We start from the raw sequence: 25,952 nt of genomic DNA on the forward strand, positions 1-25,952 counted from the left end.
TTCAAATAGTTCCATTTACTTTTGCACTTCCTGACTTTTACATATCATTTTCACTTATTTTTGCACTCTCCTTGTTCAGACTGAGACTGAAAGAGAAAATGCTGAAATTAAAAAGCACATCTTAGGTTTAGATTTGAACAGGGTCATTAGTTAAATAAAATATTTGAGGAGGGGGAAGAAAATTTACTTATTACTTACTAAACAAATAAAATTTGTTTTAGGTTTTCCATTTGCATCACTGTATTTTCATTTAATTTCAAATAGAACATTTTGCATCATTAGTTATCTACCTATCAAAATTTCACATGTAACAGATTGGGACTCACCACTGCAGCACAGTCACTCTAGTTCATGGAGTGTGCCACCTTCTGGTCGGTGTCTCACTAGTTGTTCACTCTACTGTTTCCATGCACTGATGCTGGACCTGCACTACTCCCTTGTTCCACAGCAGCCACTTCAGGGGTATCACAGTCCTCAGTTCTTGCACCAACCACTGTGGCTGACTGCAGCCCCAAAGCCTACCCCTTTGCACCAGAGGCAAACCAAACTCTGTCTAGGGCCATGCTCCTCCATGGCCAGATGCAGTGCAAAGTGTGGGGCCCTCTGAAGACCTGTCTCTTCCATCTATTGCTCACACTCTCTGAGCCACTTCCCTGTGGGCCTTGCACCCACTCAGCCCTCATCTCTAGTTCTGCAGAATGGCAGTGGTTAGCCAGAGTTCTCATTGCCCTGCTATTCTGCCAAGCAGCCCTTTGTCCCAGCTGCGACCTGCCTTCTCTTCTCTCTTCTTCTTCGTTCCTGGCCAGAGTGAGAGTGAGTGCCTCTCCACTCTGCACCCTTTTATAGGGGCCAGCTTCCTGATTGGCACTCCCTCAAGTCTGCTTTTAATCCTTTCCCTGCCAGACTGGGCCAGCATATCTTCATCTACTATACTCAGTTTACAGACTCATCTTGGAATCTTAAGAGTCCACCTTTTGCAAATGAAGGAATTGGTGTATTCATGGCAAGGCTAATGGATGGGTGGGGGGAGCAATAAAACTGTTTCTCATACCCATGTCAGCAGAGATATCTTTGACTACAGAGGAAGCAGATCTACTGTGTAAGTACATGACATTTTACAGGTATCTTCCATAGTAGAACCAAACATGTACTTTTCTGGTAGCCTTTGTGTCAACATATTCCCTTCTTGAATGGAACTGGAAAAAGACCCTGGGTAACTGAAAAAAGAAAGGCTGAACTTCTGGGATTGAGCCATGGTGATTAGCATATCAAGAAATTAGCTATTTTTCAGTTACTGGCATGTTTAGTCAGAAGGAAAGAAGTTGTCTGAGGAATTGTGGAACACTGACTTGGTGTTTTCTACACGTTTTTGTGAGAGGATGATGGTTAAAAAAAAACCCCAAACACTCTGGAATGAGATCCACGCAATGTTAGGGACAAGGGGAGAAAAGCACATTGAATTTTAGACTGGGGCCTTCTTTTCTAATCTGGAGAAAGACCAAATTCCAAGAAACACATTAAAATGTAGTCCAAAGTTAGGAGAAGGAAAGGCCTCCCCTTATGGACTCATACTTGTTCTTGAACCTATCAGCATGCTGAATGTCTGCCCCAAGCTGGAGTACTCAAGAGACTTCTTCTCCAGGATCATAATGGGGTCCTGGCAACAAAGGACACAGAAGGCACCACCTGATGAATTGAACATTCCTGACCCACAGTTGCAGATAATTCCATTTACTAGAGCAGCTGCCACAGCCTTATCTGAAGATCATTACTGTACCCACACTCAGTGTTCCCTCTAATTTTTCCATCCACATATAAAATAAATTTTGCTGTGTGCACCAAGACAACTGCAGATGTGCACCACCAGTTAAAAACATGCTGTTTGTGATGGCTGTACAGGTGCTCAGCTTACAGGGAACATGTCTATTCTTTTCAGAAGAGGAAAAAGCATTACTCTAATGGGAGTGACACAGCAATGCATGACTGAGTAGTCTTGATTGTAACTGGATTGCTACATGGCAATAGACAGGAAAGAGAAGCAGTCCATTCAGTTTAGATCAATGGAGCCATACAGCAAGCAGAAAGAAAAATCCATGAGTTATATTCTATCCATGATCCTTGTGCAGAACTTCATTTGATTGCAGTCAGAAATTATCTCAGCAAAGAGCGTGCCTATTAAATGGTCATATACTTGCATATCCAAAGAACTAAATATGCTGAAGCTTACATTAAAATTACAGTAGTAAAAGTTACAAGTTATTGTTGTTGGGATTTACTCCCCTGCCCAGACTGATAAATACTCATATGTATACAAAATATATGAATCTGCTATAGGAAAAGAGGGGAAAATAGTTCATAATGACCACATGAAAATACGTGACAAACATCATTTTGAAAAAAGCAAAGCAGCAGAAAGGTAGCACTTTAAAGACTAACAAAACGATTTATACGGTGATGAGCTTTCATGGGACAGACCCACTTCATCATATCATCACCGAATAAATCATTTTGTTAGTCTTTAAAGTGCTACATTTCTGCAGCTTTGGTTTGTTGGAGCACAGACTAACACAGCTACCTCTCTGTTACCATTCATCATTTTGAAAGGAATTAAAATGATTTTCCCACATCAAAGGCAGAAAGCAAAAGGTAAAAAACCCCTCAGAATGAGAGTTTATTAGAAATATGAAATCCGTAAGCAGGAAACCTGTTCCTCATTATTGAAATCGTATATGGAATATTAAAAGCTTTGTAGCTTAAACAAATTCTTTTTTGTACAGTTATCTGTTGCAGTATTTTTCAATATTAATGCATATACACTGTAAAAGAAGGACATGTATATATTCCTCTCCGACAATGCAACAGAATCTTAAAATACTGTCAAAACAAAGCAATACAGCAACTTGATTTATTACATGCAGATTCTTCTGCATTGCTGTTTAACAGTACACTGGTCCAAAATTACTAAAATACTTAAAAAACTATACATTATGTAAACAAAACATAAATAAGACAGCGCAGTTCTTTGTACACAGTTTAGTACAGATTGTTAGGGATCATGCATATTTACAATTTTACACCATGGACTAAATTTTTACAAAGCATAAATATTTTTTACAGAAACAAATCAAACAAAAATAATATTTGACAAAAAGACATATTGTTATAAACATGCCACCTAAAGGTTCAAATTGTAAAACGAAACATGTCAATGTGCAAAAGGCTAGATTCCTGTAAAACTAAAATAAAATTTTACACCTTGCTATGTATATTAATAGATTAGTTATTTGACCTTTTCATTAAATAACTCTTTGAACACTTAGCTTACAGTAAAATCGAATACATCCTCCTCACGCCTCCCATAAGCAAACTGAGAACTGCTGAAATCTAATACAAAGTAATTTATAGAGAACAACAATTTAAAGCATGTTTCAAACAGTGTAAAAAACGATCAACATTTGTAATGATTCTCAAAGTTCAAAGAATGCTCCCAACATGTAAAATAGGCTTATTCACTCCAAGTTCAGGATGCAGCTCTGTCAGATTTACCAAGGCCAGATGACTGAAAAGCAGGGAAAACATTGGTAGAATTTATGCTTTTGGACACAGCAATGGGTGACAGTGATGAAGACAGAGAAGAAACCACCTTGGATGCTGGAGTATTTATGGCACTCAGAATGGCTCCTTCTGGGCTGACCAACAGTTTCTTGATAGATGTATCCAAGTGAAATACTGAAGTGCTACTTGGTAACTGAAGGTTACCAGCATTTACAGCAGAAAGCAAAGAAGTTTTAGCTGAAACATTAACTGGAGGTTTTATCACTGAAGACATAAACAATGTTGTTGTAGAGGGTGGAGGGCATGATTTAGCAGCAGTGTTTACTATCTGTGGTGTTGCATGTACTATAGGCAGAGTGTTTGCTGTCCCAAGAGAGTTCACAATTTTTGTAGAGCTTTTCAAAGGATGTTTTGATGTCTGCCAACTTGATGAATTACTTGGTGCTAGTGTGATGTTTTGGGGAATATGATTAACAAATGGCACACCCTGAGCCCCCTGGCCATTGTTATTAACTAAAGGAGGCTCATGTTTTGGATTAGGGATGAGAAGAACATGGCTGCCGGCTCCAAGGCCTTGTGGTGGAACAATAAATCGAGTGCCACTAAACATAATGTGAGTTCCAGGTGCCAAAGGCGTGCAAGTGTTAATAACTATCTTCTGTTGAATACAAGGTTCATTCAATTGACCCATTCCCTGGTTAGTTACAGCTGGTGAAGCAGTAGCAGTTCGAAGGACAGGGGCATCTGGAGGACAAGAATAAGCAAGAGCTGGTTTTGATAAACTAGTATGCTTCTGCTGGCATGGGAAAGAAGCAAGGTTGGAAAAACTAATTATTTTACCTGCATTTGGTGAAGCAGATGATAATACATTTTGAGGTTTGTGAACACTTGCATTAGCTTGCATTGCATCTGAAAGTCCTAGCGACTGAAATTCTACTAGTGTAGGAGGCTGTCCTTTTGAAAGGGGCAGACATAGTGCAGCAGCTGGTACTGCCGTTAAGCAAGGAACTGTTTGTATGACTTTAGTGGATGCTGTCACAGGTCCAGGCAGGGTAACTGTAACCGGAAACTGTAAAGCAGATGATATACTTTGAGAAGATACTGTTGGTTGTGTAGTTGAAAAAAGAACAGATGAAGAAAGATGTCCTGTTTTCACAGTTGATATGGCCATAGTAGTTCCAGTATTTGATGTACATAGTCGATCAGTTAAAACTGGCATTATTTTTGAGGTGTCATTTCCACTAACCAAAACAGTGGGTCGTGTCCCAAAAGAAGTCCCACTTGCTATCACTGAAACAGAATCTAAACAGGCATTTGCTGCTGTTACTGTAAAATCATTTGTTGCATCACCTACAGATTCATTAATAGGTGTAATACTTTGACTCACACAACTGGAACATCCTGGAACCAAACTACCACTTGTTGAGAAAGGTAAAGTAAATCCTTTGCTGTTTAGGTCATCTTTTCCTCTGGGAACTGCATGCTGCAATATGTTAATTGGTGAAACATGCTGTGCATTGCCTGCTGTATTTATAATGGTTTGACCTATATTTAGCCCAATTTTAACATCTTTTACTTGAGACACAATAGGTGATAAACTCACTTTTATTGGTGCTCCCACTGGAGATGGAATTAGAAGTAACTGAGGTTGCTCTGGTGCATTAACGTATGTTTTACTTATGGAAGAAGGCAGGGCTTGCTTTAATGATTCTGACATTAGACTGGTGTTTGACGGGTTACTGGGAATTGGAGTATTAATGAAAACTAATTTCTGGGCACTAACAGCAGTAGATGTTGGAGCAGGTATTACATTTACTCCAGTAGCTCCACAAGGAGAAAGAATAGTTGGTTTTGGAACCAACATAAAATTTTGAATTGGATTTTTGAACTGGATCATATCTCCATTTGTTGCTGCAGCAGTCTCAGGTAGTGTAACAGAGTATTTTTTGGTTTTAGTATCAGCTTGTTGCAGTGTGGAAGGAGTCTGGGTAATGGCGGTGTTACTTTGTTCAATATTTCCTGAAGAAGTGCTAATAACATTAACAGTACTATTTGGAGTTGCTGACACCAAAGTACTAGGTAACGAGGCCAAGAAAGTAGATGACACCTGTTGAGTTTTTTCTATCTTTTGATCCAAACTGCCGCTAGTGGGAAGTTGCCCTACTTGAAATTTGAGATTTTTCCCTATTAACTGGTTTAAGCTTGCCGGAATAGCAACAGAAGTAGTTGTTGAGGAAGAAAGTCCAGAAACAGTAGACTGATCAAACAGTGGGAGACTAGATGTGACTGTTGCTACTGATGGAAAAGTAGACGTTGACAACGTTGTGCATTTTGGGACCAAAAATGCCTGAAGCTGAGGTGCATAAGTGAAAACAGAATTTGGAGATAAATTATTAGGTGAAATCTGTTCTGGGTTTGTCTGTACTTTAACAATTCCAGTATTCCCCCCTCGTGTTGTGACAAGAATGGACTGTGATTCTCTTATACACACTGTTTTCAGCTCCTGTTTAGCTTCACGGGAGTCACTAGTATGCTGAGGTGCTAGATTGTGGATGGAACATACAGTATCAGTAGATCCACTTAGTGTTGTTGCTGATGCCAAAGGATGACCTAACGTAGAAACAGTGGATGAAGGTAAAGGTACAGAGAATATGGCAGATGAAACTGCAGTCTTTATTTGGCCAGTCTCACTTTGGTTTATTTTACCAGTTGATGCTAGGAAGTTACTTGTTGAAGTTACAGAGGAGAAAGAGTGTGGTCTGTTCACTGGACTAGTTATTTGTGACAACTGTGTAATACTCTTGTTAAAAACTGTACAAGACAGTTGAGTGGTAGCATTTACAGTTTGGTTTACAAAAACAGATGCTAGTGAATCATTAACATGTGCTGTCTGTGGGAAAGATGTACAGTGCAGCTTTGCCACAGATTTTCCTTCTTTGTGTTGTATGAGAAAATTTTGGGGTAAAATAAGAACTTGCTGCATGACTTTTTCTCCTGTTTTAGGGTCAACCACAGGTTGCATCTGAATTTTCATTGAGTTGTTATGGACATCTATTGGTACACAATGGCCACTTGGCATTTTGTATACCATTTGCAAAGGACTCTTTGAATTGGTCTGACAGGAAAACTCTGGCTTTAGTATGGATGACTCCACAGGTGACATAACTGCCTTTTCAGAAGCAAGCATGTCCAGACCCACAGAAGGTATAAGCTGATTTGTTAAGGTCACTTTGTTCCCATTATTCTTAGCAAGCAAAGCCTGGATGGGCTTGGTCCCTTTTGAAAAGCTTGATACTGGTGTTGCAGAATCTGTCAGAGCACACGATTCTGGAAGTGGTAGCTCACATTGTTTCAGTTCATTCAAACAACTGTTAGTCTGCACCTCACTTTCTGAACTCTGGCCTGTAGCCTCATCTGTGCTTAATTTAACTTTCTTCCTTGGTGAAACATCTTTTGTGTTATCATCCAGGTAACTATTTTGCTTGGACTGACGTTTAGTAGATTTGGGCAATGTCTTCTGTATTTCTTTTGAAGTCAACTCTTTCTTCAGGAGCCTGCTCCTTCCTGCGGAAAAATCTTTTTCTAACAGTTTCATTTCATCTGCAGAAAGAAATAAAACAAGTAATTGAAAATATATCACAAATTAAATGTTTGCAACTGACATAGCTACACTAAACTCTTTCATATCCAGCAGCCTTGGGATCAGGAGGCTGATGGATATTCAAATATTCTGGATAATAGAGAGGTATACCTAGCAGTGCATAACACTAAAGAAAAACAAGATTAGATATTAAAAAACAAATAAAAATGTATGCAGAATACTTTATTTACCAACAACAGTAGTATTGTACACTGTAAATGCATACTGTATTTGCTGTACTTACTTGCACTTACTTTCACTATACTGCACTTACGGAAAACATAGCTAAAATTTACTTATGGTTAAAATGCTGGTTATTTGAGAGTTCCAGATGACAGAATGCTGGATATGAAATAATTTCCTGTATATGATAGTCTAACACAGCTGAACTAAAAGCAATGAAGTAGTTCACAAGCATACTGTCACGTGAAGAATATTTTCTGACGCAATGGAAGTACTATCATCTCGTTAACTACATGCTTAAACATAATTAAAAAAAATTTAGGCTCCAGTCAGTTTATATTGCAAATCCTACAGAGCAGGCACAGAATTTCATTTAAAAAAATCATTAAGTCCCCAAAATTGTGAGGATTTATAAACGCATCAAATTACAATCTTTGCATTGTAAGTCACAGCATAGTTTTCAGAATGTGATGTTACAATGCTCTAATTTAAAGCAAATTCACAAATTAAAAAAGAAATCCAGAAGTTTCTATACAAAACCAATAGATAGACTGGCTCAGGAGTAGGAAGGTATATTGCCATGACACCAAGGGCAACAGGAATTTGAGGTGTTAAACTACCCAGACAATCCTGCAGTGGATGCCATCAGTTCTAAGCTCTAATTTATGTTGGGTGCCATTTCAGTGCCAACCACACACCAGAATCCAGAGAACAAAAAGGTAACATACAAATAAAGCCAACTTTGCCCACCCTTTCTCTGAACTATGTTTCCTGGGACATGCAAGACAGACTCTTGTACAATCTAATTTAGTATAATAAAATTAATATAATATACAGCTACCAAAAAATTAAAAAAAACACAATACAAAATGCAAGAAAAAATGGTAGGCTTTGTAGTATGTCCATGTGTCTATACTTGCTGAGTGGACGTACTCGCAGTCAACCTAACGGGGTTCATTTTAGTACAGCTAGTAGGGCTGGGCTAAACTGAATTGTGAGGGTCTCACTGTCAATCCCAGTTGCAGCTGGGAGGAGTAAGGGAAGTTGATGGGAAAGTTTCTCCTGTCAATCTCCTGCTGCTAAGACAGTGCAGAAAATCAATGCAAGATATTTCAACTCCAGGTATGCGACTGGAGTTTTGTATCTTACATCAATTTTGTCCCCTAGTGTAGATCTGGCCTAAATTTCAGCTAAGAGCTTACCAAACTCTGCATGACCTTTTGGCAGGATCTCCAGATGCTCTGCAGATTCTGAAGATTTACTGGTTACTACACTGAAAGATTCTCTTCCGTTATCAACTTCACCTTCTTCATTACTCCATATTTCTCTGGTAAATTTATCGTGGTCTGGGTGTCTTTTGAAATCATCATAGTCCTTCTTCAGTCGAGACCTTGAAGAGAATGTCACACATGATGACTAACTTCTGCAACCTATTTTAAATATTTTATCAACGAAATACTTCATTGTTCATACCTGCACTTATACTTGCACAGGGGCCCAAAACCCTAGTAACACTTAATTAAAATTCCCTAGCACAGGCTTGTGCTATTCCAAATTGTACATAATGAATAAACTTAACCCTCCAAAAACCAGGAAATTCAGAACTTAGGTAAGACTACCCTCTTGCCATGATCAGAATTTTGTGCCCCTGGAACTGACAATAAGCACTAGGACCAAATCAAATCAGTCCTATTGCTAATATCATTTGCCACTTTTTGTGCTGCATCCAACACAGTTCTATGCCAGCATTCCTCTTCATTCACTTTCAGAGATCCTCATTGTATTAGGTATAGCTGTACTGGTTCAGGAATCAATTAGAGCAAGTCCCTTGTGCTCACCCAGACATCTGAGGAAAGAGACAGCTGAAGCTAGAGAAATCAGGGATCTCTCCTTTCTAGGCTGTGTTATGTGCTAGGTCCAATTAGATGATCATAATGTTTCCTCTTGACGCTAAAAACCTAGGAATGCCTGAAAGAATTTTTACACTATCTTAAATCTCAGGACTGCGAGAACAGCTGCTATTTACTTTCAGTGCCTAATATTCCATTAGGTATATCAAGAAGATGAGACTATAAGAATGTATTTGCACAATTTAGCATATTCTCAATGCCCACCAGAACCCCATATCTGTCACAGGATTCACTACTATGCACCCTCTTTTGTCCTCTGTTCTGTACAACTGCTCTAAAGAGTTCTACAGCTTTTTTGGAATAGATCAAAGTGAACCAGAAGGATAAGACACTCGTAACGGAAGGTGACTGAGTAATTATCCTTCGTGTAGGTGTTAACAACTAATAAGTTTACCTGTTCTTGACCAAACTCCAAAATTCTCAGGTTTATTTTACAAAGCTGGAGAAATCTAGTTACAACACTGTCAATATAGCTTCCTTGATGTGGAGCTTGATGCTGGTCTGCAGCTGAGGCCAAATCTGACACCAGCTGAGGCCAGGCCTTTCAGATATCTTAGGGTATAAGTCTACACTACGGAATTAGGTCGAATTTGATAACATCAATTTTGTAGCACTCAATGTTGTAAAGTCGAGGGTGCACGTCCACACTGCCATATGAAGTCGATGGAGTGCACCCCCATTAGATTTGGCAGCTTTGACTGTGTCAGCAACACACAGTGGATGCCCATCGTACAGTTCTTGCTGCCTCTTGCATTGTGGGTTAAGCTCCCAGTGTCTCATAGGAGAAGAAAGTGTTGTGGGTGGTACTGCATGGCTACGTCTACACGTGCCCCAAACTTCGAAATGGCCATGCAAATGGCCATTTCGAAGTTTACTAATGAAGCGCTGAAATGCATATTCAGCGCTTCATTAGCATGCGGGCGGCAGCGGCGCTTCGAAATTGACGCGCCTTGCCGCCGTGCGGCACGTCCAGACGGGGCTCCTTTTCGAAAGGGCCCCGCCTACTTCGAAGTCCCCTTATTCCCTTGAGCTCATGGGAATAAGGGGACTTCGAAGAAGGTGGCGTCCTTTCGATAAGGAGCCCCGTCTGGACGTGCCGCGCGGCGGCAAGGCGCGTCAATTTCGAAGCGCCGCTGCCGCCCGCATGCTAATGAAGCACTGAATATGCATTTCAGCGCTTCATTAGTAAACTTCGAAATGGCCATTTGCATGGCCATTTCGAAGTTTGGGGCACGTGTAGACATGGCCCATGTGTGTCATCAGCCTTCCACAGTACACTTATCTCCTCCCACCTCACTTTGGAAAGCAACATCAAAAAAGTGTTTTTGTGCCCTTTTTCATATCCGCGCAGATGCCTTTGCAAGGAACCAGTGCAGCCTAAAACTGTTACGGCAAGTATTATGAGCACCTTATGCATTGTGCTGCGGTATGTGCAGAATCTGAGCAGATTTCAGAACAATGAAGACTCTGAGGAGGACGTGGATATATATGAAAGGGAGATACTGGAAAGGAGGAAAGGGAAGATGCTGCCTGCGCTTGATGCTTTGTACACAGTGGAGCGTCATTTCTATTGCTGTGAAACGAACTCAGACTGGTGGGAAAGCATTGTTCTGCAGTTATGGGATGATCAACAGTAGTTATAAAATGTCTGCATGCGTAAGGGCACTTTCCTGGAACTTTGTGAATTGCCTTCCCCTACCCTGAAACGCTGTGATACCAAAATGAAACTTGCTCTGACAGTTCAGAAGCATGTGGAAATTGCTCTGTGGAAGCTTGGAACATCAGACAGCTACCAGTCAGTGGGCAATCAATAAGAAATGGGCAGATCTACAGTGGGGGGCTGCTGTCATCCAGGAAGCAAAGGCGGTCAATACCCTTCTGCTACAAAAGGCAGTGACTCCGGGAAATGTGCAGGACATAGTGGATGGTTTTGCTGCAATGGGGTTCCCTAACAGAAGTGGGGTGAGAGATGGATCGCACATCCCTATCTTGGCACCAGACCACCTTGCCACAGAGTAAATAAACCACAAGGGGTACTTCTCCATGGTGTTGCAGGTGCTGGTGGACCAGACCAGGGCCATTTCACTGATATGAACATGGAACAGTTGAGAAAGATGAATGATGCACACATCTTTAGGAATTCTGTCTGTTCAGAAAGCTGCAGAATAGAACTTTCTTCCCAGACCAGAAGATCACCACTGGAGATGTGGAGATGCCAGTAGTGACCTGGGTGACCCAGCTTACCCTTGCTCCCTTGGATAAGGATGCCATACACAGGCAGCCTGATACATAGTAAAGAACAGTTCAATTACAGGCTGAGCAAGCGCGGAATGGCAGTAAAATGTGCCTTTGGCCATTTAAAGGCCAGATTCAGGAGCCTCCTGACTCAGTTAGACCTCAGTGAAGGCACCATTCCTCTCAAGGTGACAGCCTTTCAGTGTGTAAGAGGCTGCCAAATGGGGAGGACACTGTCCTTGCAGATAGCATGGAAACAACATGGAAAGTGGCAGTTACAAGTTATTAGCCCTCCTCCACTGATGAAGGAGAGGACGCCACGGGTCACTTTCATCAGTGGGAGGAGTCATCGCACTCTACTGGTCAGCTACCACCTGCCTCAAGCTGGACAGCCCCCAGTCAATAAGGTGCTGACCCCCCACATCTGTCTTCCTTATTGGGTGCATGGGGATAGACCAAAAATTGAAAGAGTAGATGTAAATGACGTACCCGCCAAAAGAACAAAATAATCAATCAACTTGCCTCTGGCTCGGTAGCTGGAACGTGCGGACCATGTGTCCAGGACTTGAATCTGTCCATGACCTTACGAATACTGACTCAATATGCAAAGCAGCAGTCATAGATCAACAGCTACACAAACAGAATGTCCACATTGCTGCTCTCCAGGAAACCAGGCTGGCAGATGTTGGGTCAGTGAAAGAAACCAACTACGCTTTCTTCTGGAAGGGCTTGAGTTCAGAGGAAAAGTGCCCCTGCAGTTGGATTTGCTGTTCGGAACACTGCTGAAATCTATCACTACGCTCACAGCTGAATTGGAATGTATTATATCCCTGAAGCTCTTCACCAAGTCAGGATATGTCAACATCATCAGTGCTTATGAACCCACATTGACGTCATGTGCCGAAGACAAGGGCCATTTTTATTACAATCTTCAGAAAGTTACTGAATCCTTTCCAACTGTACATCCTTGCCAACTTCAATGCTAGAGGTGGATGCAACCATCAGTTCTGGCCCGTCTGCCTCAGTCATCACGGTATCAGGAAAATGAATGAAAATGGTCAAAGGCTTCTCAAATTCAACTCTCAGAATCAGCTCTGCATCACTTATACCTTCTTTAACTTGAAAGAGTGTTACAAGGTTTCATGGTGCCACCCCAGATCCAGTCACTGGAACCAATTTGACCTTGTACTGGTATGCAGGAAACATTTCAACGCTGTTAAAATTACACGCACATATCACAACGCAGATTGTGACAGTGATCACTCCTTGATCATCAGCAGAGTGAAAATCGTCCCAAAGAAACTCTATATGACTCAGGAATGCAATAAGCCAAAAATCAATACCAGAGATACGCTGAAATGCTCTGTCTTTGTAGATGATCTCACTCATAAAATGGAACACAAACCTAACCAAAAAACCATTGATGAAACATGGTCCATGCTGACAGATGCAATATATGAATGTGCCCAGTCTGCCTTTGGAACATGTTCATTCTCTAGTGAAGACTGGGTTGATGAAAATGCTGACATTCTTAGGTCTCTTCTCGAAGAAAAACACTTGGCACATCTGAGTAAGATAAAGAACCCATCTCAAAGCACAACAGATCAACTTCAACACACAAAATCTGTTTTTCACAGAATATCCAGGTGGTGTGTGAACATATATTGGAACGACCTATGTTCTAATATTCAAAAGGCATTTGATTTGGCTGACCTGAGGGATTGAGGTATGAGGGACTGAAGAAAGCACTCAGACCAAATATTACCAGTCGCCCCACTGAAGCATTTAAATGGACAGGTGATCACTGACAAAAAGCTGCCATGTCCAGATGGGTGGAACACTACTCAAGTCTTTATTCCCACGAGCATACAATACAATCTGAACTTGACAACCTCATCCCAACTCTTCCAGAAATGTCTGAGCTAGATGCAGAGCCTATCGAGGAAGAACTTTCTCAAGCTCTTGATGCTCTCTCTAATAGAAAAGCACCAGGAAACAACAGAATTCCAGCTGAAGTCCTGAAGGCAAACAAGCCTGTGATCTTCCCCTTCCTCTGTGATTTAATCCTAAAATGTTGAAGAGCAGGTGATGTCCCACATGACATGAAGGATGCAAACATCATCACTCTCTATAAAAACAAAGGCGACAAGGGTGACTGCAACAACTACAAAGGCATCTCATCACTGAGCATCATAGGCAAAGCATCTGCCTGTGTCATTCTCAAACACCTGCAAAAACTCGCAGATCGAGTCTATCCAGAAACACAATGTGGCTTCAGGGCTGGCAGGTCAACAATGGGTATGATTTTCTTACTTTGACAACTACAGAAAAAATGCAGAGAACAAGGAAAGCTGTTATTCATAGCATTTGTGGACTTAACAAAGGCGTTTGACACAGTCACTAGATCAGGATTATACAGAGTATTAACCAAGATTGGCTGCCCACCAACCCTACTCAAGCTCATAACCTTCTTTCATGAAAACATGGAAGCAATAGTGCAACATGATGGATCTACATCGGAACCATTTGCAGTGAACAGCGGAGTCAAATAAGGGTGTGTTCTTTCCCCTTCCCTCTTCAGCATATTCTTTTCAGTTCTACTAAACTGCGCATTTCAAAACTCACGTAGCGATGCATTTTTCCACACAAGATCAGATAGCTCTCTCCACAACCTGGCAAGACTCAAGGCCAAAACTAAGGTCAAGAAAGTCCTCATCAGGCAACTCCTCTTTGCAGATGATGCAGCTCTCGTCACTCATAATGAAGACACGCTACACTCACTGCTGGATTCTCTATGCAGAACCTGCAAGTTTTCTCTTGACATAAGCATGAAGAAACCTGTTGTATTCACTCAAGATATACCTCAGTGACCCAATGTCATTCTGGATAACAGACCATTACATGTGGTTCAACAATTCCGTTACCTTGGATCTACCATCACCGCAAACCTATGCATGGATGAAGAACTGAACATCAGAATCAGGAAGGCAGCTACGATTTTTGGCAGACTCACTAAATGAGCATGGAACAATCCTAAGCTGACAGTGAAAGCAAAGATACTAATCTATTAGGCATGCTATATGGTTCTGAGGCCTGGACCACCTACTCGAAGCAGGAGAAAAAAACTGAACAGCTTCCATCTTTGCTGCCTCCACAGAATTATGAATATCAACTGGCAAGATAAAGTTTCAAATGCAGATGTCCTGTCAAGATCTGTGATACCCAGCCTCATAGCAATCCTCAACAGCAGACGACTATGATGGCTTGGTCATGTGAGAAGAATGGGTGATGAATGCCTTCCCAAAGAAATCCTCTTTGGTGAACTGTCATGTGGACTGAGAACAAGAGGAACACCAATGCTAAGATTCAAGGATACATGCAAAAACACCATGAAAAAATTCAACATAGATCCAAAATCCTGGGAATCTACATAGTTAGACTGAAATACCTGCTGACAATTGCTACAGCAGGGCACATCATCCTTCGATAGCATATGTGCACGCCATGCAAAAGAATTTCATCTGAGAAGGAAAAACTCCCAGACTCAAGAATTCAGAAATAGACTGCCATTCAGTTACTGCAATCAATTGTGCTTCAGACGCAAACACTGCCCATAGACCCTCACCAACGCAGCTAACCACCATCTCTTGAGACAAAAATAAGAATAAAAATAAAAAAAAAAAAAAACCCATTCTGGGGACAGTCAAGGATTTCATGGCAGGCACTTCTGGGGTAGGTAAGCAAGGGCAAGAGGAGTTTTGCCATCACGGATGGGGGCATGTCAGCCTTCTGATTGGAGAAGCATCCCTCGGAGTGGAATGCAAGGCTGCCCTTGACTTCCACCATCCTGCATTCTGGGGTGATGATGGGGGAGCGGTACAAAACATGGTGAGGAAGGCATGTGGTTCATCATGGCCTGCAGTGAGGCTCTGTACTCCTGTACGAGGTACCTCAGGAGCTCTGTAGCTACTGATGGGGCAGCAACTATGTCCTCCTGGGTCTGGACTTCATACTGTCTGAGCACTCTCCTCCAGCATGGTTTTCCTCCATGCATTTAACGGTGCCCTGTCTGTGCAGGCAGTTTTTATGTTCTCGAGGAACATTTCTTCCTGTGTTCATTTTCTCTTTGGATCTGTGCCAGCCTAACAGCTGAAACGGGGAGGTAGGGGAGAGACCAGTGGTCAATGAGCCCGTTGCTGAGCACACCGAAACAAAATGTAAGTGAAGGCCTTTAGGGAGATATATTTACTGTAGATGAGATAAATTTTACAACACACAAAAGAATTTCATGAAAGAGCCTCTATGGCAAACAACAGGGATGTGTAATGCACACAGACAAATTTTGGCTTTTAAGCATCCTCTGTGCAGCAGGTACTACACAGAGATCTTAAGGGAGCTTCTTGACTCAGATCACTTCCAGTCTTAGTAAGGCAGACTGGAGCATGTGTTCTAGTCTGTGATTGCAAAAGCAGTCTCTGCAGCTGTACATGTTGCAAGTAGGGTGCAGGGCATCGCAGCTCCCAGGACTGTGGCATGAATGGTCGCAGCGTGCTTTCACTCCCTGACTTGCTGGGGGCACCAAAAGTTTCCCTTCCCCCAGGAGCCCAAAGGGAGATGCAGGGCATGCCAGTGTGGCTTGTGCTATTGGGGCTGTATGGCTCTTGCTATTGCCATGTGCTTCTCTCCAACCGCTGAGCTGGGACAGTGAATGTTTCCTTTCCCTCAAGAGCCTCCCAGGAGAAGGGAGAGGAGGGGGATGGGTCCAAGCATGACAGAGCAGCTTGTGCTATCATAGCTTAATGTTCCTTACCCTGCTTTCTCTAGGCTGCAATGAGAGATATCAGCCTGCTTAGAATAACAAAGGCTGATAAGGAACGGATGCTGACTGAATGTGGGCAGAAGGCTGATCATTATGCTATACTGCTCTGTGGTTCAATGATACCAGATTACTTACTGCTGGTTTGGTGTGGAAATGTGTCTTATTGTGGAGGTCGGAATAATGCAGGGCTCTACAGAAACCTCATGAGATGGATTAAAAAGTACCTGTCAGAGCTTTATGGAGATGTGCAGGGAGGATCAACACTCTGTCTCCAGACATGTTAACAAGTGGGTTTGGGGGGGCCCAGGCTGTGCTGGTACTGAACCTGCCACAGATCACCCAATTGCCTTAACCCACTTCTAGAACAATAAAAAATGGGAACTCACCAGAGGTTCCCTCCCCATCACCATCAGAGTCTGGCTGTGAAATGTCCTGGGAGGAGGGGATGAGATCCCAAGTTAAAAAAAAGTTCCTGGTTGTCAGTGAGATCATCTGCTCTGTTCACTTGCTCACCACTGTCATCCTCCTCCTCTTACTCATCCTCCAGGTCTTCCCTGCTGTTGCCAGATGTTGCCTGTGGAATCTCTTGGAAGTATCCACAAAAGTAGATGGGTCCCCACCCTTGAATACCAGGCAGCTGCTTACAGAAATGGCATGTTTGCAGCAATGACCCAGAATGTCTATTTCCTTTGTCTTCTGATACCTGGCCTGGGCTTCTTTATTTTCATTCAGCACTGCTGAGCACCCATGGTGTAACCTTCGTCCACCATGACCTGTAAGACCTTGGCACAGATGTTTTGCTTGCTGCGTTGTAGTTCTGGTACCACAAATTAATCCCCTCCACGCAGTAATGAAGTGCTGGATCTCCTGTATCCCCAGCATTGCTGGAGATCATTTGCGACCCTGGGAATTCATGGCCAGATGTGCTGATGAGATGTGCTGCCTGCTCCACTTGCCATGCTGGCCAAACTGGAAATGAAATTAAAAATTTCCCAGGCTGGTTCCTGCACACCTGGAGAGCAGCAGAGCTGAAAGTGGCAGCCATAGTGGTCACACTGGGGCACCGTTGGACACCTCCATAAGACCAAGAGCATTTAATGTCACAATGTTCCATCTGCACTACCCTAAATTTGACCATGCAATGTCAATTTTGGCATTTCTCTTGTGAAAAGCAGTACAAAAGTTGACTTTTGGAGCCCTTAAACTTGGTGGAACTGACTCTGCAGTGTGGACTGATTGTTGAGAAATCAACCTACATCAGCTAAGTTCGACCTAACCTCCTAGTATAGACCAAGCCTCAATTTTGTGCAAATCAGTGCCAAAGTTTGAGCCACAAATGGATTCAAAAAAAATTTGTCTGAATGGAAAAATTGTACTGACAGGGAAAGGTGCTGTATCTCAGCATTCAAGGGATAAAATGGATCTAAATTTGCATCAACTGTATTCTGGGCATTGACTTGGCACAGTAATTTTCAAAACATTGGGATTTTAGGGCATTTTGAAAAATTAGTTTTTAGACACAAAACTGCTTAATCTTATCTATGGAAATGTTAGCAATCCCCTTTAAAACTAAAACATCTAGTTCTTTAAACTAAAATACAGTCTAATCCTATGCATAGTCTCAAAGGATCAGTGTCACTAAGATTAATTAATTACTTTAAAACTTGTATTTTGTTCTCACTGTTCCAAAGAGTACCTAATTTACCTGTTTCTCTGAAAAGCCTTCATTAGCTTTGGTTCCCATGGTAACAATTCATTTAACAGTCGTATCAATGTACAGTGCAATTCCTTTACTGCTTGTTTCCGATGGTACCATCTTCCCTGCAAACATAAACATGTCATTTTTTATTGTATTATATCTGCAGCTAATAAATATACTGGTCTGACACCAGTCAGTGTACTTCCATGCAACATATAAAACACAAAATACAAAACCAAACACGTATTACTTTTGACTTCATCAATACTGTCCTCATCTTTAACCAGGAAAACTCTAATCTTAAAAAGACAGTTACATGTTCTGTAACTGGTGTTCTTTGAGATGTGTTGCTCATGTCCGTTCCAATTTGGGTGTGCACCGGCACATGGCCAATTGCTGGAAGCTTTTTGCCCTAGCCAGTAGCCCTAGGGTCAGTGCGGCGCCCCCTGGAGTGGCGCCCGTATGGCCGCCCATATATGCACCACCCGCCCCACTCCCCGCTCAGTTCCTTCTTGCCGCCTACTCTGACAGAGGGGAAGGTGGGAGGGTTTTGGAATGGACGTGAGCAACACATCTCTGAGAACACCAGTTACAGAACAGGTAACTGTCTTTTCTTCTTTGGGTGATTGCTCATGTGTGTTCCAATTTGGCTGAATACAAGCCAATGCCTAGGAGGTGGGGTCAGAGCCCTGGAAGGAGTGCAGGACAGCCCTATCCATTGCAGCATCTTCCTGTGCATGCTGCATTAATGACTAATGCGCTGAGAACGTGTAAATGGAGGACCAAGTGGCCACGCTGCAGATGTCCTGGATAGGGACCCTGGCCAAGTATGTTGCAGAGGAAGCCTGTGCCCTGGTGGAGTGAGCCCTAATTGGGGAAGGGGGAACCCCCACCAGTTTGTAGCACTCTCTGATACAAACCACTGTCCAGGAGGAGATCCACTGAGAGGAGACTGGGAGCCCCTTCATCCTGTCCGCCACTGCAACAAACAACTGTTGAGACTTCTGGAAAGGTTTGGTCCTCCAGACATGCGAAGTGTGTAAGCTCTGCTCCCTAGGGGAAGCATGGGGCTTTGGGTAGAACAGTGGTAAGGTGATGTCCTGGTTAATGTGAAAGGGGGAGAACACCTTAGGCAGAAACACCCGATAGGGTCTCAGTCTGACTGTATCTTTGTGGAACACCGTATAAAGTTGGACCACCATCAGGGCCCTGAGCTCTGACACCCTTCTGGCTGAGGTAATGGCCACCAGGAATGCTGCCTTGTAACTAAGGAATAACATTGAACAGGTGGCGAGGTGTTCAAATGGGGGAGCCATAAGATTAGACAATACCAAATTAAGGTCCCATGTTGGCAAGGGAGCCAGAACCTGCAGTTTGACCCTTTCCATCCCCTTCATGAACCTTTTCACCACAGGGTCTGAGAAGACCGATGACATCCCAGTTCCTGGGTGAAATGCCAAAATAGCCACTTTCAGGGAGGACAGTGACAACCCTGTCTGGCTTAAGGCCAGCAAGTAGTCTAGGATACAAGGTATTGGGGTCTCCCCCGGGGATAATCCCCTTTGAGTGGCCCATATAGTAAGCCTCTTCCATTTGGCTACATATGTTACCCTTGCGGAGAGCTTCCTGCTGTTCAACAATACTTCCCTGACAGATTCAGAGCAGGCCAGCTCTATCGGTCTCAGCCATGGAACCTCCATGCTGTGAGATGTAGTGCCTGCAGACTGGGATGCCGCAGTTTCCCCTCCTCCTGTGTCAGCAGATCCAGGTGCAGCGGAAGCACCTCCGGGTCTTGAACAGATATCTCCAAGAGGGTCGAGTACCAGTGTTGTTGAGCCCAAGCTGGGGCCACCAGAATAACTGATGCTCGGTCCAACTGAATTTTCAGCAGTGTTCGGTGGGTGAGCAGTATTGGTGAGAAGGCGTAAAGCAAACGTCCCGACCAACGAATGCTGAAAGCGTCTGCCCAAGAGCCCAGGCTTCAGTTTTGGTAAGAGCAGAACATCCCGTACTTCGCATTGAGATGGGTGGTGAAGAGGTCTACCTGGGGATATCCCCACCTCTGGAAAACTGAACTCAGTACTTTTGTGTGTAGCGACCATTCGTGGTCCTGCTGAAATGGTCCTCTAGGGAGCTGTGAGCCCCCAGGCAGGTAGAATGCCCTCAGAAGAATATGGTGCTGGATGCAGAAGTCCCAGAGTGAGAGGGCCTCGAGACACAGGGGCAACGAGCGTGCACCCCCTTGTTTGTTTATATAGTATATTGCTGTAGTATTGTCTATGCTGACTATGACACACTGCTCCTTCAGCTCGCTCTGAAACACTTTGCATGCCAGCCGAACCACTCTGAGCTCCCACACGTTTACGTGGAGCTGAGTGTCAGTCTCGCTCCACAGGGCCTGAGTCTGGCGATCCCCCAGGTGTGCACCCCAGCCCAGGTCTGAGACATCTGTGACCAGGGAGAGGGAGGGCTGCGGGGGACTGAAGGACATTTCCATGCAGATCGACCAGGCCTCTAGCCACCAGGGTAATGCTGTTAACACTCTTGGGGGGACTGTCACTAACTTGTCTATATTCTCCCTGACAAGTCTGTATACTGAGGTGAGCCACAGCTGAAAGGGGCACAGTCACAACCTGGCATGCTGGACTATGAACGTGCATGCTGCCATGTGGCCCAACAGTCTGAGGCATCCCCTGCCTGTCATGGTTGGGAATCTGATTAGATCTTGGATGCAAGATGCCATGGCTTGGGCCCTGCTCTGGGGCAGGAACGCCCTGGCTTGCTCTGCATGTAGTTGGGCACCCACAAACTCCATGACCTAAGCTGGGGCTAGAACGGACTTTGCCTCGTTCACTAGAAGGCCTAGTGTATCAAGTGTCTCGTCACTCCACCTGTCACTGCAACCAGCCTCAGATCAGCCAGTCATCCAGGTAGGGGAAGAGGTGCACCCCTTGCCTGTGTAGGAAGGCAGCCACTACTGATATACATTTGGTAAAGACTCTCAGGGCCAAGGATAGGCCGAACTGAAGGACTGTGAACTGGTAATGGTCCTTCCCTAGCATAAACCAGAGGAACCTCCTGTGAGGTGGATAGACTGCTATGTGAAAATACGCATCCTGTAAGTCGAGAGTGGCAAACCAGTCCCCTCATTCCAGCACTGGGGTCTCGGGGTGAAGTGTCTCCTCTGGATCACCGGTGTATATAGACCCAGCGAGCATAGGATAATCTGTGAGTCCTTTATGCTATGAACCCTCTTATCAGTCTTTTCTGAAAACAGGGAAAGGACCTCAAAGGGGAGGTCCTGCATGGACTGCTGCACTTCCTGCCAGAGTCCCAAGACCTGAAGCCGTGCCCCCCTTCTCATGGCTACACCCGAGGCCATGACCCCGGTGGCCGTCCGCTGCATCTAGCGCAGCCTGCAGTGCTGCTCTAGATATGAGTCTCTGTTTTTCCACCAGGGCCGTAAAGTTCAACTTGCTCTCTGGTGGGAGCAGCTCAGTGAAACGGTCCATGGAGCTGGCCATATGATACGCATATCTGCTAACCATGGCTTACTGGTTACCAGTTCTCAACTGGAGGCCACCTGCGGAATAAACTTTTCTACCATATAGGTCTAATCATTTGGTCTCTTTGTTTTTAGGGGAGGGCCCCTGGACCTCCTGCCTCTCCCTGTTGTTCACAGCATCCACCACCGGGGAGTCAGGGGGAGGGTGGGTGAACAGATGTTCATTGCCCTGGGCTGAGACGCAATACCGGTGCTTGTTCTTTCTTGTCATGGGTAAGTCTGAGGCCGGGGTCTGCCACACTGTCTTTGCTGTGTTGGCAATTGTCTTTATAATGGGCAGTGCCACCCTGGTAGGTCCAGATGTGGAGAGAATGTTTGTAACAGGGTCTATTTTGTCCCTGACCTCTTCCGCCTGCACCCCCAGACTCTGGGCCACTCTTCTCAATAACTGCTGGTGCGCTCCTCCATCCTCCATTACTGGGGATGCAGAGGATCCAGCCAATGCCTCATCTGGGGAGGAGAGGATGAGGGCATTGTGTCCTCCAAACCCATTGGTGTGGGGGGATCAGGTACCTCCATTTGAGTCCCTGGCACCATGGTTCGTGGTGCCTTGCTCAGTACCTGGGGTGAAGGGCCCCCTTGTGGCACACAGTAAGGTGCCATGATGATGGGGCCACTCGGCACCTGGGACGGCACCGGTTCTGTTGGTGCTGGCGCCCACTGCACCACAGGTCCCGGTGCCTGCAGGGCGGTGCCCACATTTGGGTCAGTGCTGACTGCACGGGTGCTGCTGTTGGCACTGTCATTGGTGCCGGTGCCAACAACTCCACCTGCTCTCTCGGGGGCGCTCCCAATGAAGCAGTCGGTGCCGATTCTCAGCACCTGGGGAGTGCTAGGCGCCCTAGCCGGGAGTCCCACAGCCCGCCCCTTTGCCTCATGGATCGCCCATGGGGTCCAGAAAGGCCAACATGGGGCACCTTTGGGGGCACTTGCCACTCCCCTCTGAGGGGCATCAGGGCTGGTGCTGATGTCCACTGCATCGGGATGATCTTGTACTCCCACTCCGAACTGAGCTGGAGTAGAAAGAATCCGACTCCAATGCCGACTCTGATGCTGCTGACCACGGCAGTGCCAAAGGTCCTGCGGTGCCTATCGGTTCCTGCGTGCCCCGCATAGTGTGATGCAGGACACTGAGGTAGGCGACCATTTGAGGTGGCCTCACTGGGGTCAGGAACTGTGCTGGTGCCCCTACAGACTGTTCAGATGATTGTATTTGGGTCGATGAAGGGTCCCAGTGCGGCACCTGCAGCGGCATTGTGATCTGCAGGAGGCCTTGCGCTGTGCTAAAGGCCTCCAGCGTCGAGGGCAGTCTGGGAGAGCGCAGGCTCCCACCCTGTGCTGGAGTCAATGCCCACACTTTATGACCCTGGTCACAGTGCAATCTAGCAGACTCTCCCGATGCTTGCTGTCGCCTCCTCCTCTCCTGGGATTGACCCCGGTCACATCTCCTCTTCTTGCAAGGCACCAAGTACTGGCTCTTATGATGCCAGGAGGTGCTAGGCACCGAGTCCTGCTCTTGATGCCAGGAGCTTTCCAACAGACCAACGGCACCAGAGCGCTCTGCACCAATGATGCAGTGCTCTGAGCTCCCACCAGGGAAATGTCCGGGTGCAAGGCTGATTCCATTAGTAGTACCTTCAGCCATTGAGCTCTGTCTTTCAAAGTCCTAGGCCTGAAGGCCTTGCAAATAGAGCAGTGTTCCCGAAGGTGGGCCTCACTGAGGCAGCTCAGATGAGCCCTATGCAGGTCGCTTTTGCGCATTCGCTTGCCACATTTTGAGCATGTTTTAAACCCAGGGGAGCCAAGCACCCCCTGGCGCCAAGGTGCCGAGGGGGGTTAAAGTCCCACCTCGGCTCGCTAAGTGGAACTATTTACAGATGAAAGACAACTATCTAAACTATTTACAACTGTTTTCACTAACTATCAACTAATTTAACAATAGAGGCTACCAGCGAACGCTCAACAATGAGGGAGCTCCAGCAACTGACAGCACGGTGAGACGGAACTGAGCAGGGGGCAGGTTGGGTGGTGCATATATGGGCGGCCATATGGGCGCCACCCCAGGGAATGACGCACCGACCCCAGGGATACTGGCTAGGGCAAAAAGCTTCCGGCAACTAGGCATGTGCCGACGCACACCCAAATTGGAATACATATGAGCAATCACTCAAAGAAGTAGTATTTTTATTGAAAACAAACATATTTTTCATAAATAAAGGCCTCTTACAGAAATGTTACCTTTTCAGTTTTCTGAAAACAGAGACTAAAGTCTAATCCTGCAGTCAGTATTCACCTCACTTCATCTGTGTATCATTTGTGTAATATCGATGTTTAAAAAGAACTATGTGGACAGACGCAAGTGGAATCTGGCAACCCTGTATATGGGCAGTAGTCTTGTGGGCCACAGACAGAGCCCCAATGGGCTGCATGTTGCCCACCACTGGTCTGCGTAAATCTGAATATTGATAAAATATGTACTTCTATTGAAAATTGTATGTTTACAGTAATACAATTTTAGACCCTAATCTTGTAATCCTTTACCCATGAAACTTTGCACATGGGAATCGTGCCCTAAAGCTCAATGGGACTACCTCACTTGTTTAAAGTTACTCATGGAAGTAAAGTGGCAGCCAGAGCTCAGGTATAAGAGGCACCTTCCCTACCCACCATAGCCTAGCAGAGGCAGCTTCTCCCAGCTTTCCTCTTCCCAGGTGAGTCCCAGGGCCAGTGGCATGGGGAGGGGCCAGGCCTTTTCAGAGAGCCGTGTGGCCAGCCCCAGCCTTTCTGTGATCTCCCCTACCTGCCCTGGGCCCCTCTCCCCACCTCCACTGCCCCAGCAGCAGATAGAAGCATTAACATGATGACACTCTGCCACCTAGGAGGAATATATATATATATATTCCTCCTAGGTGACAGAGTGTCATCATGTTAATGCTTATATATATATATATATATATATATATATATATATATATATATATATCTCTATATCTATATCTATATATATATCTATCTATAGACATATTAATGCTACACATATATATATATATAGACATACACACAAAGAGAGAGATGCTGTAAAGCCTAATTAGAATCCTGATATGAGTAAACAGAACTATTTACAACAGTAAAATGATACTAGTCTGAACAGATACATTTGTATATTATACAGAACTACTAGAATACATAAGATGGGTCACACTAAAAACAGAACAAAGTAAGTAAACAGTATGTGACTGATTTCAGAGCACTCATTCTGTACATCTTGAATTCATCAAGATTGAGAAACAAAAATAAGAGAGGCTGTGGCCACAGTTGGACAAAATTTTGAAATGGCCATGCTAATGGCCAAATCGAAGAATATTAAGGAGGTGCTGAAATGAATATTCAGCACCTCATTAGCATGCTGCTGGCCATGGCACTTCAAAAGTGCCGTGTTTCGCTCACGCGCGGCTTGGCTACATGGTGGTTCTTTTCGAAAGGGCCCCGCAGACTTTGAAATCCCCAGCTGATAGGAATAAGGGGATTTCAAAATCTGCAGGGTCCTTTCGAAAAGGACCCTCATGTAGGCGAGCTGCGCATAAATGAAACATGGCACTTTTGAAGTGCCGCGGTCAGCAGCACGCTAATGAGGTGCGGAATATTCATTTTAGTGCCTCATTAGTATTCTTCGATTTGGTAATAAACATGGCCATTTTGAAATTTTGGTCAAGTATGGCCACAGATATAATAATGAGAGATTAATATGTGAAATATAGTTTGGCTGGAACAAAGAATGAGGGAATAAACAGATTTGTGTGTCCCTTTTACCTCTAGAGATGACTGCTATTCTAATTTGGGTAGAGAAAACAGAATTCATACTAGATCCAACTGTATATTCTGAACAAACTGACACAAGCATAGGTTTTAGTCTAAGAATAGACTATGAGCTTCTATTAGATTAAGATCATCTGAGAAGGGAAAAAAATCAGATGTGTAAAGGTCACATTCTTCTAATTTAAAAAACAAAATGGGAAATTCTGAATTAAATTTCTTAACAAAATTCATGTAATCCAGATTAAAATCTTTGGACAACTCCAAATTGTTTGTTTTCCCATTCATTGCTGTGAACTGTGATACAAAATATTGCAGTTTAGTTCAAATCAAATTATCTTTTTGAATCCCAATTGTCCGTTTTTCTCAGGATTCTGAAGTATTGCATTTGGATATAAACCCATTAGCATTAATCCATAAAGATGAGTAGAACAGAATTTGCAAAGTACTCTTTCCTCACATATGTTCAAAGCACGCAGTAGATGAGAGGAAAAAAAAAGCGGTCTAGTAAAACAAATGGCCTTGAACTTATT

At 44.2% G+C, this 25,952-nt stretch overlaps 1 protein-coding gene across 2 annotated transcripts in view; it reads right to left on the reverse strand.

Annotated features, from left to right (window-relative positions):
* Positions 1-2,708: 2,708 nt before the first annotated feature.
* The window catches only part of BRD10 (bromodomain containing 10), an 89,847-nt gene continuing 66,603 nt past the window's right edge, over positions 2,709-25,952 (reverse strand). For both annotated transcript variants that reach the window (XM_074994871.1, XM_074994872.1), the window contains 3 exons: positions 18,048-18,163; positions 8,581-8,768; positions 2,709-7,155 (listed from right to left, as the gene is read on the reverse strand). In XM_074994871.1, coding sequence (XP_074850972.1) covers positions 3,521-7,155; positions 8,581-8,768; positions 18,048-18,163 — 3,939 coding nt within the window. In that variant the 3' untranslated portion in view covers positions 2,709-3,520. The remainder of the gene's footprint in view (positions 7,156-8,580; positions 8,769-18,047; positions 18,164-25,952) is intronic.

This window comes from Carettochelys insculpta, chromosome 5, assembly GCF_033958435.1.
Source record: "Carettochelys insculpta isolate YL-2023 chromosome 5, ASM3395843v1, whole genome shotgun sequence".
Classification (NCBI taxonomy): Eukaryota; Metazoa; Chordata; order Testudines; family Carettochelyidae; genus Carettochelys; species Carettochelys insculpta.